At 49.8% G+C, this 18046-nt stretch overlaps 1 protein-coding gene across 2 annotated transcripts; it reads right to left on the bottom strand.

The window, feature by feature from the left end:
• Window positions 1-4389: 4389 nt before the first annotated feature.
• Window positions 4390-16240, bottom strand: POPDC2 (popeye domain cAMP effector 2; the record flags this gene model as incomplete). Of its 2 annotated transcripts, none has more annotated exons than XM_080363656.1 (4): window positions 4390-4676; window positions 9221-9587; window positions 13217-13325; window positions 15750-16240. In XM_080363656.1, the coding sequence occupies 4 exons, from the start codon at window positions 16238-16240 to the stop codon at window positions 4591-4593; spliced, it is 1053 nt and encodes a 350-aa protein (XP_080219782.1). In that variant the 3' UTR covers window positions 4390-4590. The 2 variants fall into 2 exon arrangements, with proteins under 2 accessions (XP_080219782.1, XP_080219781.1); XM_080363655.1 differs by having other exon boundaries at window positions 4575-4676; window positions 9083-9587.
• Between the last annotated feature and the right edge of the window lie 1806 nt (window positions 16241-18046).

Below are 18046 nucleotides of genomic sequence, written 5' to 3'. Positions count from 1 at the left end.
CTGGACGTGGAGCAGCAGTGGCAAGCAAGGGGTATGGCTGAAGGGGCTCCCACATCTTGCTCATTGCGAGCAGCCCTTGTACCAGCTGCTCTGCTAGGGCGCCTGCTGTCCCCGAGGCCCCGTGCAGCTCCCTGGCTGCTGCCCAGCGAGCGCCAATGCTGTTCTTGCCTGTGAGTAAGCGCGCAGGGAGGCCAGGGAGGAAGGGGTGGTGGGGCAGAAACTCTATCCCTGCCCTGGCTGGCTCAGCCCATGCGTGGTGGCTGGAGAGAGCTGTATACAGCCAGAGCTGGGCTGGAAGGAGCATTTGGGGGGCCAGAAGTGTAAGACCTCGCCTCCCCAAAATGAAACGCTCCTAAAGCTTGAGGCTGAAGGTGCTTTAAGTCTCGGGACTTTGTCCTTACAACCCCTTGCTGGGGGTCTGCGGTGCCCACCGGAGAGCGAGGGGGCCACAGCTCAGTGAGGAGCATGAAAAGGCAGCAGCCACCCCTTCCCTGAGCCTGGCCAGAGCTACTTCTGCCTCGCTGTGCCACCGCAGACGGTGGTGGCTCCAAAGGGCTCCAGCAGCTGGCCCCAGGCGGGAGGACACAGCTGTGTGCCACCAACGGGGCTGAGGAGCAGCTGCCGCTCATGGGACAGCGAGTAGGATGAAGGGGAGCAAGGAGAGGGCACTTACCCCTGGTGCCTGGGTGACTCCGCCGAGGGGTCCCTGCCGGAGGCACGGTGAAGGAGTCTGGTGAAGAGTGCAGGAAACCTGGCAGGGAATGGTACTGGGGGGAGAGAAATCAGCTGCGTGTTCCCACTCCGTTCATGGCTTCTTCGTCAAGGGGCAGGACAACTGTCGGCACCAAACCTTTATCAGCTTTCTAAATATAGTGTTGTCCTGACGCTGGCTGCTAGATTGCACGGGGAAAGAATTCAGGGCCTCACAGGCGGCAGCTGGTCAAGCGCTTAACTCCTTCCCCACTGTGGGATGGATCCTCTGACTTTTCCCAGTTGGAGGAGGAGCCCAGAGAAGAGCCCAGAGCCAATGTGGCTGAACCTCTGCCCACAGGGAGCCCACAGGAAACTGGGACCCCACCAGGCACACTTGAAATGCTGGTATGACCTCTGATGTCCCTGGGAAATGTGGTGCAGGGTGAGCTTACTAGAAGCAAGCTACCTGTCAACTACCTAGACTTCTGTAAGGTCTTTGATATAGGTCTCCCACAATGTCCTTACCCCTAAATTGGACAGAAATGGATTTGATGGATGGGCTATTGGATGGGTAAGGAATTGGCTGGATGGCTGCATCCGGTTACAGCCAATGGCTCAGTGTGCAAATAGAGATCAGTAGCAAGTGGTGTCCCACAGGGGTCTGTACTGGAACCAGTACTGTTTAATATCTTCATCAATGACATAGACAGTGGGATCAAGTGCACCCTCAGCAAGTTTGTGATGACACCAAGCTGAGCGGTGCAGTTGATTTGCTAGAGAGAAGGGGTACCATCCAGTAGAACCTTGACAGGCTTGAGGAGGGGGTTCATGTGAACTTTATGAGGTTCAACAAGGTCAAGTGCAAGGTCCTGCACCTGGGTCGGGGTAACCCCTGGTATCACTACAGACTGGACAATGAAGGAATTGAGAGCAGCCCTGTGGAGAAGGACTTGGGGATACTGGTACATGAAAGACTGGACATGAGCCAGCAATGTGCACTTGCAGCTCAGAAGGCAAATCATATCCCAGGCTGCATAAGAAGTGTGGCCAGCAGTTGAAGAAGGAAATTCTCCCCCTCTACTCCACTCTGGTGAGATCCCACCTGCAGTGTAATCCAGCTCTGGAGTCCCCAGCACAAGACATGGACCTGTTGGAGAAGGTCCATAGGAGGGCCACCAAAACACTCAGAGGGATGGAACAGCTCTCCTAGGAAGAAAGGCTGAGAGCATGGGTGTTGTTCAGTCTGGAGAAGAGAAGGTTCCACTGCGGCCTTTCCAACACTTAAAGAAGGCTTATAAGAAAGACAGAGAGAGACGTTTTACCAGTGCCTGTAGTGACAGGGCAAGAGGTAATCATTTTAACCTAAAAGAGTAGATTTAAATTAGATATAAGGAAGAAATTATTTACAATGAGAGTGGTGAGACGCTGGCAAAGGTTGCCCAGAAAAGTTGTGGATACCCCATCTCTGAAGTTTTCAAGCTCAGGATGGATGGGACTTTGAGCAGTCTGGTGTAGTGGAAGATGTCCCTAATTATGGTAAGAAGGTTGGACTAGGTAGTCTTTAAAGGTCTCTTCTGACCCAAACCATTTTGTGGTTCTAAGACTGTAGGATTAGCTGATTTTTGTTCTTGGAAAAGCTAGGACTGAGGTACACTATGTCTTCTCTGATGCCTTTTTGAAGAAGAAACCTCCAGTTCCCATCTCTTGATTCCCCAGCAAAGCCCACAGGCCAGGCTAGTCCAAGGCAGAACCATATGAAAGCCTAACTGCTATTTATCTATACTGGGGGCTCCAGTTCTGCATCATGCAATGACGTTCCATTGCTGATTCCTTTTGCAAACAATGAAGCAAACAAGAAAGGAAGTGGAAAAGAGAACTGACCTATCTCATACCACAAGTATATTTGCTGCTGCATCATGCTAGGCAGGGCCTGCAATACCCTTCTTGCTTGAGTGCTGCATCCCCACATGGGGATAAGGTCACATCTGCAGGGATGCCATGTCATTGCAGGGAAGAGCTGTGAAACAGGCACTCAAGTCTTTGTGTACTGAGAGCGCAGACTTGTGTTAATACAGTTACTGGGGTGAGCAAGCAGGAGGGGGTTAAAGCTGGGCTCTGACAACCTGACAGAGATCCAGGTTAGCTGGTGCCGTGACTGAAGAGGTTCCAGGAAGCTTCTTCTTGTAGACTGGAATACAACATCAGCCTGGTCTGCTACTTCAGGCAGGTGTTTGTTAGCTGGTCTACAATACAAATAGCTACAAGGCAGGACCCAGAAGTTTGGACATGAGCTGAAAGCAGGAGCTAATTCTGCAGCGACACTGTCCAGTGCAGAAGGGACCCCAGCAGCTCTTGTGTTAATTTTCTGGAGACATTTCCTAGCTGTGAAGGGCAGTGGGGCCAGACTGAAGCAAGAATGCAGCAACAGAGCTTGGTGACAGCCATTAGCAGGATGATCCCCAGGCCTGGGCCAGCCCCATTCTCCTGCCCTGGAGTGAGAGCAAAGTCGAACAGTGCAAGGAGTTGTGTCTGCCATGGATTCCACATACTCACCACTTCAGAGGCCTCTTCAGAGCTCAGCAAGAGTGCCAGGTCCCAGGGGTGCAGATCTTGCCCGGGTGAGACTTGCAAAACACACCACACCAGATTCTGGGCCACAGCCCCTATGCGAGCAGCACAAGGCAGGCAGGGCTGCCTCCACCAGCCCAGGGCTGACATAAAGCCAGCCCCCCATGCAGAATGGCCGTGCTGTGGTGTGTCTGTGCCAAGAAGCCCTGAAGAATACCCTGCCCTGTGTGTGCTGATGGAGGAACTGATGCTCCTCGCCCCTTCCCTGGATATCTGCCCTGGAGAGGCTCCTGCTCACCACTGCACAGCTTGGTTGCACCAGGCTCTGTGGGACAGAGGATTGCTCCACAGGTACTGCCATCTCCAGTTCCCACACAGTGGAAACTCCAATTCCCTAACAGGGAAAATGGCTGGGGAAGCCGGTCAGCCAAAGCCTGTTGCAGCTGAACTTGGAAGAGGCCATCCATCTCCAAAATATTTTCATATACTGTTTTCCTACCAGTGGCTGCTGTCCCCAGAAATGTTTTGTATTAACTCATTCTTTCATTCGGTGTGTGCACCCTGAGGTCATTTCTCATTGAACACACACACACACACACACACAAAAAAAAGGTTCAGGAGGCTCTCCTTCTTGCCTACTCCTGCCCCCAGTCCCGATTTCTCCCCTTTCTTATTCCAAATGAATCAACTCAAACAATTGACCTTTCACCAGAAGTCGGTAACTTCTTTGTGAATTGTGCTTGTCATAAATGAGAAATCCTAACCCCTGGAAAAATAATTTCTGGTCTTATAGAGTGAATGTCCAGTGAGATACATGATATCGAATTCCTATATCATGCTCTCCATTGCAAGCCCATTATGAAAGCCATCAAGCAGCCCATTTCCCCCTCTCCTTTCCCCTCTGTGCCTTGAGATCACCTTAAGCCTTTCAAACAGTGTTATCTCCCTCTCCAAGTCCTCAAACACCAGTAGTTTCATCTCTGACTTTAATGGGAATCATTAAATCAAAGGGAACACAGATTCTGCGAGCAGGCTGGTATCGCTTGCAGCGATCTCGGTGTACCTTGGTGTCAGAGCTGCCAACACGCCTCAGAGAGGCAGAACTAGAAAACAAACCGTGGAAGCACACTGGGGCGGGCAGCTCTGGTGAACAGCCGTGGGGTGGGAGGTGCTGGAGTGTCACACCACAGTCTCACACGTGTGCTCCTGCGTGTACGTGTCTGCAGGCAGACGTCTCGGTGCATGCTAAAGAGTGTCTCTCTGGTCAGAATCCTGGGTGAGCGTATGCTCCCTTGGAGGCACTTCAGGATCAGAACAGCCTGTTGTTCCCTAGAGTTCAGGGGTCTGAGTGGGAGCCAGAGGGGCTCGTCCTTTGCAGAGAGGGTGGGGAGAACTCTGAAGATCGTTTCCAGAGGCTGCAGAAGGAAAGATGTGCAGGATGGAGGAAAATGAGAAGGGGGGGAGGGAGGGGGGAAGAAAGAGAAAGAAAGAGAGCACCGTTATTATCGCAAAAATAAATCTTACAAACTTTCCCAAGACACAAACTTCACAGAGCCTGCCACTACCTGTCCTTCTCTCCTAACCTCCTAAATTGGCATGCAAAACTACGTAATTCCTCACCATGTGATAAATCAGAAAATGGCATTATGGACCCATCCCAAGACAGCAAAACCAATCCTCCCCTCCAAAGCCCATAGCTCCTTTGAATTTTACTCTCAAAGTAGTTGTAAAACAACTCCTACTAACTTAGATACCAAGATACAGGCCATCATCCATCCATCCATTCATCCATCCATCCATCCATCCATTCATCTCACCTACCAAATAGAAAGCCAGCCCCAAGATGTGACAGTGCAAACCTAGATAACAACAGCTCCATGTCTTGCAATGCACTTGATGGCAACAAAGTAGAACAAATGCAATATGGAAGGGGAAAAGCAGGTGCCTTTTGGTTGTCTGAATTTTCATGCAAGGAATAAAGCTTATTTTGCTGTGGAGCTGTACAAAAGTACACTGGTAAAGTAAGTTTTGAACAGAATCTTTGAACCTGCCTCTTTTAAACAGGTGGCCTATAAGTTATTGAAGTATCTCTCCTCCTCAGAGAAAGAGTGTGCTCATCAGTGGGATATCACAGTCTGTCCTGCTCATAAGCAGACTAGAAACTCCTTCAAGGAACTAGATAGTAAGAATAGTAGGCCAATATATCTCACGGGAATATTTTCTTCTGCATGATCTTTGCAGCACTTTCAGCATTCAAGAACTGCCCTCTGCACTGTGGTATTGCAAGGTGGCCGTTGTAGTGACAGAAAATGAAAAGGAACATGACCAATAGAAGCACTTCAGCATGGGGAATTCAGAGAGCTGGGAGGTGATTACCCAGGTTGGAAGTTACCAAGGAAGGAGACAAGAGCACAGACCAGGGGAAGACCCCAGGGGAGCTCTGACCTCTGGGACCACAGCTATCGCTTACTTCAAACAATGACACTGCAGGGAATATCCCTGCTTATTATGGATGTTTTCACCACTTCCAAGGACAGAGTTATGCAAGTGCTTTCCCTGGGACATGACTCCCCTGCTAAGATCATCTGCTGAGCTGCGACAAGTGCCTGGCCAGAAGGGAAAACTGCAGCCCCTTTGTATCACTAATTTTTGCTGCCAGGTACTCCAGTCACTGTGGAATATTGTCCAGATGTGACTATTGCTGTTGTGCTGCTGGGACATGTTGTGATTAGGATACCCAAGTGGTGAGCGGAGTAACAAGGAACCACTCGTTCCATCACCATGAACCCACTAAACAGAGTTTGTGTTTCCTTGTCCAGTTACCTTAGAAATTAACACACCACACTGGCTATTGTCTCCAGACTGACAGAGAAGGAAGATCATCCTCTTCCCGCACCCCAAACACCAGCCTCTGAAACATCTGGGTTTTTACTGCAGGTCTCTACTGCAAGTATCAGCACACCTTGATACTGCCTCATTTGCAAGATCTAGAAAGACAGAAGGTTCCAGCTTGCAGCATGTTTTTAAAGGATTTTGTGAAAGAAATAATAGCTTTGCACTGTGTTGCACAAGCTTTCCCCAACCACACACATACACCTCTTGTATGTATGTTCGCAGTATTGATTCACTACCAAAAATAGGTAGAAACAATTAAACAAACAAACAAACTCAAAACACTATGGTGTTCCTTGCCTCCTTCCTTTTTTAATTGCATTTGAAATTCTGATTTTATTGAGCTTGATCAACTAGGAGAATTCTGCCAATGACCTGAGAATGGATATCCTTCTGCTGAAAAATCAAAATATAAGCAGAGCATAGACAAAGTGACTTCACCATGTTTACAAACTATCTGCATTCATTTTTGATTGCATCTGTTCAACAGACATGCCTGACAGTTAGGAGGATGGCTGTCTCGTAAGTGATTCAGTGTTCCTGCCTCTCCAAGTAAGGATTGAGAAAGCTGCAAATTTGTATCTCCAGCAATCTACCAACTAAACCAGGGACTTCACATTCCTTGGACTTCTAAGCTAGAAAACTAATTAGGATTTTTTTTCTCTTTCCCTCTATGCCTCCTTAAAACAAACAAACAAACAAACAAAAAACAACAAAACCAAAAAACCCACACAAACAAACAAAACACCCATTACCCACCCACCCACCCACCCAAAACCCACAAACTCTTGCTGACTTCTTATCTGATTCAAGCAAAAACAAATACAGTTGTTCCTTCCCTGGCCAGTTTCTTCAAATCCCAGATTTTGAGTTTGGAGGCATGGAAGCAGTGCAGGAACAGGCACATGACTCAACTAAAAGCAGAACTGTACTAGACAGGAACAGGGCCCCTCAGTTCAGGAAGGACAGGGAACTGCTGGAGAGAGTCCAGAGCAGGGAAACGAAGATGGTGGAGTGGAGCATCTCCCGCATGAGGAAAGGCTGAGGGAGCTGGGTCTCTTTAGCTTGGAGGAGACTGAGAGGTGACCTCATTAATGTTTATAAATATGTAAAAGGTGAGTGTCACAAGGATGGAGCCAGGCTCTTCTCGGTGACAACCCATGACAGGACAAGGGGCAACGGGTACAAACTGGAACACAGGAGGTTCCTTAAATATGAGAAGAAACTTCTCCTCAGTGAGGGTGCCAGAGCACCGGAACAGGCTGCCCAGGGGGGTTGTGGAGTCTCCTTCTCTGCAGACATTCAAAACCCGCCTGGACACATTCCTCTGTAACCTCATCTAGGTGTTCCTACTCCAATGGGGGGATTGGACTGGATGATCTTCCGAGGTCCCTTCCGATCCTGAACATTCTGTGATTCTGTGATCTTCCAGTTCCACTGTTTTCAAAAGCTAAGAACAGTAATTGGATGGAACAGTAAAAAAGGCCTCTTCCACCAGAGGTCTACTGCAAATAGCAAGTGCTGACTGACCCAGACATCCTTTCCATGCACAGCTCTGAGGAGGGACAGTCCCCTTGCTGTCACAGGGGTGAGGCTTGTACACAAGCACTGCAGAGCAGGGAGGAAGATTACTGCAGACTTGTCAGGGCTCATGCCAGGAGTCAGTGTGTCCTGCTTCACGGTTCCTGCCACTGCATCCACAGCACAAGCATCTGCAGTCCAGAAGTGGGCCCAGGCAGGCGCAGGGAAGACCAGGGTGCGATGCTGCACCATGTTTGAGGATGCCTGCTGGAAGACGATCTCTCCAGCTGCAGCCCAGCCCTGCAACTTCCTCCGTGCCTCACAGGCCCAGCTGGGACACACACAGTGGCTGCTTCTAGGACAGAAATCCCAGTCCCAGGCTTGGTGTCCGGCAGCCGTTTGCCAGAAAGCAGCTATTATGAAGCAGAAGTAGGAATGCACATTTTGGGGTCTGCAGCTGGTGTGCAGCAGCTGGCTAAAAGAAGCTCAGTGTAGAATTTCTCTCTTGGCCACTTGGATCTGAATTTCAAGCACGAGCTACCCTCCTGTCTATTTCTGTTTGCCTGCATTGCTTCTCTGCTCTAGCATCCACCAGAGCCAGGAATTTTTCCCTTGCAGAGTAAGGAGCTGGCATTTTGGAAGAGAGCACCTCATTCCCACCCACCAGAAAGCAGAGTTTGGGATATGTTAAAACAATATTTAGTCTGTAAGTCCACCCAGGGTGCCTGGAGGCAAGAGCTATCCCACACAGGGCAGTCTTTTCAATGCTTTGCTGATCTGGCTGAGCCAAAGTTCAGCAGAAACAACGAGGACAGAGCAAATGTGGTGGGCAGGGAGAGGAAGGACTCTGAGCTTTCTCCCCCTGCCCAGCCTGAGCACTTGCAGGGTGCGCAGCAACTCCTTGCTATCAATCCACTGCAAACCCTGGAGCTGTTTCTACCCCTGTCAGCATCTCCTGGGTTGTCTGCTCTCTCACATCCAGACATCTTAGCTCAACACTGGAATATTTCCAGGCACAGCTCTACCTCGTGGCAAGCCAGGTTGAGCCCTGTGGGGTCCCTGCGGGCACTCACGTACCACCTGCCAGCCAGGACACCATTTCAGTTTCTCTGCCTCTCCTGAGAGATGGAGAGAGGACTGGGCAGGGAAGAGCTTCCTATGGCCAGGTTACCAGCCCTTCCACCCCTCAGTGTGGCTGGTGCCTGGAGTCAAGACTCTGCCCTGCTGCTTTTCCTTAAGAAAAATCATACAGCTCGAGACCACCTCCTGGGATTCCTTGGGGCAGCAGGCAAAAAAACTGCTGTGGAAGAGCAAACCCATGGCAAATGAGGGCGAGAGGCTGGGGGCCGCCACTCTGCCCAGGCAGTGGCATCATGGGAGGGACTTGCTGCCACAAGCGGGTACTTACGCGGGGGTCCCACACAGGGTGAGGCGTGCCCGTGCCAGGAGTGCCCTCACTTCATATACTCCCCTTCGCTCACATAGTCCATAAAAGACCCCGGCAACTCAGCAAAATCTTCCAAGACAAGACTGGTGGAGTCCTCACCCAGCAGGTCACTGTCGGGCCGGGATGCCCGGGGGTGTGGAGCCGATGGTGGTGGTGGTGGTGGCTGTGGAGGGGGCTCAGAGACACTATCCTGGCCGGAGGTAAGTGACGGCTCCTCGCAGTCCTCTGACTCCCCCTCAGAGGAGGCTGGCCCGAGGACATGGTAGAGGCTGGGCAAGCGGATGTCAAAGCGAAGGCCGAACTTGGCGAAGAGCTTCTCATTGAGAGAGTAGAGCTTCTCTGAGATGTCATAGCCCAGGTGGGAGGAAAAGAGCCGGGCAACATAGCGGTCCTTCCTCAGGAGGAGATACAGCTTCTTCCTTGGCCAGGTGATGAAGCTGCAGTCAGTCTCGGCTGTCAGTGTGACCTGTGAAGGAGGGAGAGAGTGGAGTAAGCCCCATCACCTGGGAGGTGTCACCCACTTTAGGGCTGCATGCTTCTCTCCAGGAAGGGCCCCCAGCCCCTTTGATGCCTGCTCTCCTTGGAGATGGTGCGTCTGGAGAGCCAGATCATCCCAGCTGAAAGATCAGATAAATCCTTACCTGCCTCTATTTCCTCATCCCAGGGAGCCAGAGACCAGGTTTTCCTATGCGATTAGTGGCATGCCCTTGCTGAACCTCACCTCTCGCTTTCCAATGATGCTCCCTGTTGACACCTGAGCGATGTAGCTGAAATGAGCAGGGCAGCACAGACATCCTTATCCCTCTACAGAAATGCTACAGAGTAGGACATTTCTGCACATCAAGCCAGTCCAAGTTGCCAGCAGGGAGGCCTGTGGCAAGCTGCCTGCCCATCCTGCTGCTGGGTTGCACAACCCCTGCTCTGAGAAGGCCCTGAGTGCAGGAAGGGTCACCTGGATGCCTTGCTTGGTCAGCCTGTGCCAGAGGGACACCTTGTCTCGCCAGCTCTGTTGGGTGCTGCAGGGCTGAATGGCGTTGAAGGATGTGCAGCACAGCTCAGTGAGAGAGGAAAGAAAAGGGTTTTACTGTGTTTGTGTGTAGATAGGGAACTCACTTGGGGTTTTATTGGGTTGATTTTAGAGAACGTTTCATTTTGCTTTGGGTTTTGCCGATGCAAACAGAACCATTTTTCCCCTTAGCTGTAAGACCAGACTTATTAATAATAAAAACCATTATATAATACATGACTGTATATTGTAATATATAAGTATAATAAAAGATAAGAAACGCAGGAAGAGCCAAACTACCATGGGCCAAAGAAGAATATCCAAGTGTAATGCAGACACCAGCATGTGAACAAGTGCCAGAGTCAAAATATGCCAGGGGCTCCCTTTCACTCTAATCCAAGGGTCTCCTTGGACAGCCACCATGGCAGAGAGCCACTGGGAAGCTGAACACTGCTTGGCTGCATGTGTGTGTCCTTGGGCTTGATATTTAACGCCAATGCCATGCAAGCAGCTGCCTTATGAAAGAAATATAGGAGAAAAAAACCTGAGAACTTTCCCAGGCTGAGGTGAGGAAGAGCAAGGGTCACACTGAAATTCAAATGTCCAAAATCTCATTTTCCTAATCAACTTCTGGCATAATGATTGAAAACCTCCATTTGCATGAGAGATTGAGATGTAATAAGAAAACCTGCCTTCTAACCAGGACAGCAGAACAGATTTCACTCATGAATCCACCTGACACAAGTGCTCTGACATTGGCAGATCCCATAATTCAGCCTTCTAGGGGAAAGTGCCAGCCCTGAAACCCAACCCCTTCAGGCACTGGAAGCCAGAAGTCCTGTGGGAAGAAGACACAGCTAAAGCAGAAAGCTCAAGGAAACCATCTCTCCTTGTAGACTGAGTCGTGCTTCTGCCATTTTTTGGTTGGCTCACGATGGAAAATGCTCAATCCAGAGAGCTCCAGGGAAAACTTGAACAAGAAAAACCTTCCATGCCCTTCTCCAACAAAGTCCCAGAGTCACACATGCACTTTTTTAACCAAATGATTATGATGCTAGGAATAAGTTTGAGATATGCCACAGGGTTTTATTAACTACTCAGGCAAGAGGGACTAGTGGGTTAAAAAGCTGCCAAAAGCTGCACATCACCATGGCTAAGCTTGGCCATCAAGAGTAATGTCCTGAGAGGAACACAGACTAGTCAAGTCTCACCTGCTGAATCCAAGTCTCACAAAGGCTGCTTCTCTTCATGCTCCTCAGTAAGTAGATGCAGATTCTAGGCATTTCCAGCACATGGCTGCAGCCTTTCCGTACCTAGGACTCTACTTCCCCATCCTCGGGATATTATTTATGCTTATAAATATCTCAAGGGTGGGTGTCAAGAGGAGGGAACCAGACTCCTTTCAGTGGTTCCCAATGATAGGATGAGGGGCAACGGGCACACACTGAAGCACAGGAGGTTCCATCTGAATACGAGGAGAAACTTCTTTACTTTGAGGGTGACAGAGCCCTGGAACAGGCTGCCCAGAGACATTGTGGTGCCTCTTTCTCTGGAGACATTCAAGACTCACCTGGACACATTCTTGTATGATCTGCTCTGGGTGAACCTGCTTTAGCAGCTGGGTTGGACTTGATGATGTACAGAAGTCCCCTCCAATCCCAGCCATTCTGTGATTCTGTGATCCTGGTGTCAGGTGCAGCCAACCTCCCTGACCAGCCCTGTCTCACAGAGCAGGAGAGGGACCAAGAGCTGGCAAGACTGGTGCAGGCTGGCATCAGCTTGTTCCCAAGCTGTCTCACTCATGAGAGATAAAAACACTCAGGACCTCTGGGAACATTCAGTTCCACAGAAATTAGCTCAGAAAATGCTGCAGATGTCTCTGCAGGTTGCATGCCATTCAGATGGCCATTTCCCTGCCAGGAGCACTCGGCAGTCATTGCTCTCTGCTTGACTCTTAGGCAAATACAGTCCAGGAGCTAGCAGCAATCTCCTGGCAGATTGAAGCCCTGTGTAAAACACAAGGTACCCTCTCCACCAGTACAGCCATGTTGGTTGTTGTCCTCTCTACCTCATTATCTTGGCCCAACATCCCTATTTCTTCTCAAGAGCTGTAGCCCTGTGCCACAGTCATACTGTCAGCCATCTCCTACAACGGTTCCTCTTGCAAGATTGCAATCCCTGGTGATGGCACAGTGTTCAGAAGTGACAGCCATAATCCTTTCACACATAGGCCAATGTCAGACTCAAGGAAAGCAAGTTCGGAGAGCTACCCTGGTTTAACCAAGTCTGAATGTAGCTGCCCTCATGAGAAGGCATCATCATTCCTCATGACTGTCCCATGCTCGCAAGGGATTAGAAAAATCCCTCCTCATATGCCCTAACTGACATATTCTATCTAGACTGACACTCTGATAGGGATCAGCCTGTCCTGGGATGCGAGTTAAAAGCAGAGATGTGGGCTTAAGTAATCTCCTCCAGAAAGAAAGCCAAATACTGTGGGGTGTTGACAGCAAGAGCAAAATCCTTTCAGTTGCTGCAAATAAGAATTGGTATGGCCTCTCAGCAAGGGATTCTTCTGCTCAGAAAGAACCATATTAGGGTGTGAATTGTCCTTTCTGCTTCTCCACCCCAAACACATCACCATCAGAAACTTCTGTGAGGAACAGTATATTTATGTATTTCTATTACTGCTGCATATTGCCATGGCTGCCACCCTGATGCTGGAATGGTACACCCAGCTAGCAGCATGCAGGGCAAATGCATCAATACAGGTAGTCAGGATCGCTGTAATGGAAGTGAGCCAGCAATCTGATACTTCGTCTCCCTGCTAAACTGGAGGAAGCACCACATTCTACCCTCCCTGCTATCAGCTGATAGTAGGCGGATGCACTGAGGTCTTTAGAGGAAGCTAAAAAAAAATGATAGCACAGCTGATTGCACCATCCTATTCCAGCTAAATCATGAGGAAGAGGAGGAAAGTATTCCTGGTTAGCTTTGAATGGCATAATGAGCCCCCTTGTCCCCTTCCCAGACACACAGCAAAGCAGCAAGGAGCGAGTCTGGGCTGCTGTGGGGCCATGCGGGGTTACCTGGAAAGTTCCTTCCTCAGAGGGTCGCAGTGACTCCCATTCTGGAGAGTCCAGGAACTGGTATGGAAAGACGTAGTGAAGGAATTGTCCGTCCTGGCTCACTCGGACCCTGCAGGGAGGACAGGTAAGGTGCACAGACTTAGGCCACAAAACAGATGTCACATGAACATGATCAGCTCACACAATGTGCAGGCAGCCAGTCCCACCAGGGAGGAAAGGACTTTTCATCTCACGTGGTCTCATATCCTCTACAGAAAAGCTGCAGATGCTCTAGTCTGTGGGGCTGTTCCTCCTTTTTCTGTGGGAAACAAGATTTGCCGCCACTTCCCCATATTCAATCTGTTTTCTGTTTCCTGATAGAAATCCAGCCCTCAAAGGTGCAATGCTTGATCCTAAACCAGGACTCCTCAGCCCGCAAGACTGCTGCTGCTTTTCAAGTACTTCTAAGCCAGCCTGTGGCTCTTTGTACTTGTATCTTCTTCCTGTCCTCAGAATTGCATGAGGGCATTCCCTGCCTCAGTGCTGGGAAGCTGTTACACCCAGAACCCCAAAAAATCGCATTGGCCATCATTCCTGACACATCACATGCAAACTCACAGTTTACTGCTCATTACCATTCCATCTCTCTTGGCCACCCAAGTACCTCTTTCCCCTCTTTTTGCTACAATTACCTACCAATGTCAAGGTCGAACTTGCACCCAGCTCTGCTGTGGGAGCAGAGAAGGAGAGCTGAACAGGCCTGGGGCAATGGCAGGGCACTCTGAAGCTCTATTCATAGCTCTGCATCACCAGATTTGGGGCCTCTTGCCTCTCTGTCACCATGTCCCCCTGTTGTACAATGCACAAAGGCAATTCTTTCTTTCAGGAGTTACAAGGCTCAGTTCACTGTTGGCTTCCAGTCAGGTGGGAGTGCTGCCTGGAAGGGTCAGGGATCACAAGGCAGGTTCGCTGATCCAGACACACTCCGCATTTCCAAGCCCCACTTGTCTTGCTGTTGTTCGGTTTAAGAGGGGCACCATAATAGCAGCAATGCTCTGCTGGGTCAGTAAGGACCTCACAAGGCAATACAGTGGGTACCAGGAAATGCAAATCCAATTCCAACTCCATAGAGTATCCTATACCAGCTGAGATGCATACTTCCCACTGCAAAACAGAGCAGAACTAGCCCACCAGCATTGGCTTACTGTCTGTTGCAGCACTTTCATGCTTACAGGGCAGCATCAGATTATCCAGCACAGGGCAAGACAGTACAGACTCTTCCCTGCTAACATTATTTGCAGATATGGTAAGCTTCAGGGCAAGTTGCTCAGTACAGACATTTGGTAAGGGGAAAGATGTATACCCAATTTCACCCCAGTGCTTTCCCATTCAGCACTGGTCAGTGTTCCCAGGATGGTCTCAACATATGCTAGAAAAGGAACAACCACCAAAAAAAGAAAGGGCAGCCCTTCTTCTTTATATACCCCCTCACTTCCACCAGAGATGATGGACCACCACGGTAAAACCCAAGTCCCTAGTGATGCTGGGTTTGTCTTCCCAAAGGAAAATCCTTGTGAGACACACCTCCTGCAGCTCAGCAGTTCTCCCATTTACAGATCTCCTTCCTTTCCCACTCTCACTTGACATTATTGCCAAATGTCTGGCAGCAGCTGGGAAACCAATATCATTACTACTTGTCTTGCATTTGGATTTTGCAAATTGTTAAGAGAGATGTTTACAGAGGCATGCCACAGGACCTCAGGTGAACAAATGCCAGTACTTCATCAGCACAGTTCACTCAATAATCAAATCTCCAGTACATGAATAGTGAATGTGCATGGCTTGCCAGGCAATCAGCTGCAACTACCTAGAGGTCTCTGACGTCCTCCTTGGTGGACCAGAAGAAGGAACATCATGGATGCGTGACAAGAAAGGGAAAGAAAGAGGCCTGATGAGGTAGAATTCGCCACAGGAGAGTTCTCCCTCTTTTGACAAAATGACCCCCAAAGTGAAAAGTTTCTGATGCTGAAGGTTAAGGTGTTGGAAACAGAGGTGGAACCTCTCCATGAACACTGCTGGCCAGGGGGAACAGGTGAACTGAGGACTCCTACTCAGCGTATGGCCATTCACATCACAGAGATACATCTGGTACCCCCAGAGACTGCAGGTCCAGACACACTGCCCTCCTCCCTTGAGAAACTCTCTCACAGCCAGCCTGCTCCCATCGGAAATAAGATCACTTTAAAATGACAGAGAAAGAGGTAAAGAATTCCCTGACAGTATCACAGACAAGGCTGAGCTGGTTGCTTCACTGCATGTAGCTTGATTATGCAAACTGGTCCCTGAAATATTCTTATACAGAAAAGCAAAAGAAAACAAACAAACAAACAAGCCCCGAAGCAATTACCTCCCTCCCCAACAAACAGATGCGTATCTCAAAGCCCTTTCAGAAGAAGGGAAGTATCATGACCTCAGTTCTACAGAGGGGGAAATTACACCAACAAGCCACAGCATTTTGCCATCAGATTCTGTTCAGAAATAGGGAAGCCTTTACCTGCCAGACAGCAGCAACGAGAGGCGGTCAATGGGTGTCTTGCCCTCCACTGCATAATTCTGGTCTCTGACGAGTGACTGGACTCGCTCTTCACAGCACTTCACAATTTCTTTGTAGACTTCCAGGGGCACCTGCAAGGGCAGGTACATGGTCTTGTAGAGGAGGTCAAACTCTTGCGGGATGGTGTCTCTGCGGAGCCGGTAAGCCAGGTGAGCCAGCTGAAGCAAGCAGATGAGGACAAGCAGCATGTTCCAGATGAAGATATCCAGCCCACAGGCGCTCAGCCAGCCCCACAGAGCGTAGCAGAAGTAGCCTGGGGCCAGGAGGCCAAAGATATAGAGGGACCCAAAGATGCCACTTCCCCCCATGTAACCCAGGAGGATGATGCAGCTGGCCAGCTGGTAGGCTGCTCCTTCCATAATCTCCTTCCAGGCATTGCACACCGTAGGCTGGAGAATAGCCTGGTCCCAAGAGAGGCTGCTTGTGCTCATCCTACTCCACTCCCCACCCTCTCCAGGCTCAAAATGAATTGTAATACACCGAGGGTGCTGCAAAGGTCTGAAACCAGAGCTGCTGGGTAGCTGTTCCTCCTCCTCCTCGGGTGCCGGCAGGTCCCACAGCAGCGTGCTTCAGAGCGACATGTTAAAGTGCCGCTGAGCGTTTTTGTGCCCGAAAAATAATCCCCAAAGGGCTAGTTCTTCCTCTTTGTGGCTCACAAACCAGCAGCTGGCCCCTTCCTTAGCCACACCGGTGAGAAAAGGAGCTGGCAAATATGAGGCCAAAAGAGCTCAGTCAAAGAAAGAGTTGAGGCCATTAGCTGGAAAACTCGCAGACCGGACAGAGATCTCGTTGCACCGCCTCTCTCGCCAGCCCTCTGGCACTGGAAATAGCGACTGTGAGAGAGCAGTGGAGGGAGCTGGTGTTGAATGTGGAATGTGTATCACTTGGCAGCGGAAAGGAGAGAGACCCCAAATGGATAACCATGTTTGGAATTGAAATCCAAGGAGCAAAACCAGCGAGGAGAACAGAGAGCAGGCACGCACCCGCTACTTCACATAACTTAGGCGCCCAGATAAGCCCGGCACAGCACGAGGAAGGGAAAGGAGAGGGGAAAACAAGCCGCTTATCGCAGTGAGCTCCAGCCACATGTGGAGCTCTGCACCACTCTGTGCTCCTGCAAGAGCGTGACTTTCACCCAGCACAAAAAAGGAAAAAGGTCACCCTGTGTTCTTGCTGCAGCTTGTAGCGAGGGCAGGGACTCAGTGAAAGAAGAGAGGTTGGTTCTTGGGAAATGCTGTTCAGGCGCTGCAGCACAGCCTCTCCTTGCATCAGGCAGCTCCATCTCATAGGGTGTTTTAGACCAAGGGGCACAAGGTAAAGCTCTGCATGGGCGCATGTTTGTGAGTGCAAGGGATAAAGCTAGAGTAAGTGAGCCATTGCAACTCAGCTTCATCTATCGTGGAGAATAATCTGCATAACTGTTTGGGAATGTAACACATGGAAGCGTGTTCTGTGGGGAAATCCTAGTTGAGGGAGGATTCTCTCAGGCCACAGATAAGAGGCTCTGTTGGGAAGCAACCTCAGGAAAAGTCATCTCACATTTTCATTTTTTACAACTATTTGGAACCTCCCAGACCTTCCTTTAGCAAAAAGAAGAAAGCAAACACTTTCCACTAAGGTAACCCAGGACACAGGCATGAGAGGGACCCACCAAGTTCAGTCCTCCATGGTCAGCTATGGAAAAGATGCATAAATGCAACTTCTTACCTGCTTTGAGTAACACGTTTTCAGTCCTACAGGTAGGATCCGCCCCACTGCCAGGACGCACATTTCAGGCATTGACACAACCCGCACAGTCAGTCAACAGTATGAAGTCAGCCTGCATGGGTCAGTGGAGTAGAGGTAGGGTTTCAAGGGTGGTCATGTTTCAGACTGAGCTTGCAGCTGCCCTGCCTAACATGCCATTCCCGTTGGCACCATTCACTTAAAGACACACTGGCTCTTCTACTAATAGTACTCTGGAATTACACTATCCACTGGGTGAGGCTCAAGCAGTGCTTTACAGCAATCTTGAAGAATTCATCATGGTCTTGGAAAGTACCATTTATCTCTGCAAGCGTTAGTGCACATGCTACACAGAGTGGCACGACTCCTAAGAGCAGCAAAGGCTATGCCATCTTGAACAGGTTGCCATGTGGGAAGGCAACAAGACAAATTAAGCTTTGCACAGGGGGCGAGTACAATCTGCTCAGAAAGACATCTTCTGTTAAGGGTGAAGCTAAACAGGGAACCTCGTC

The sequence above is a fragment of the Nesoenas mayeri genome (assembly GCF_963082525.1).
Source record: "Nesoenas mayeri genome assembly, chromosome: 1".
NCBI lineage: Eukaryota > Metazoa > Chordata > Aves > Columbiformes > Columbidae > Nesoenas > Nesoenas mayeri.
The sequence above is the reverse complement of the archived record's forward strand: the minus strand, read 5'-3'. Positions and strand labels throughout refer to the sequence as shown.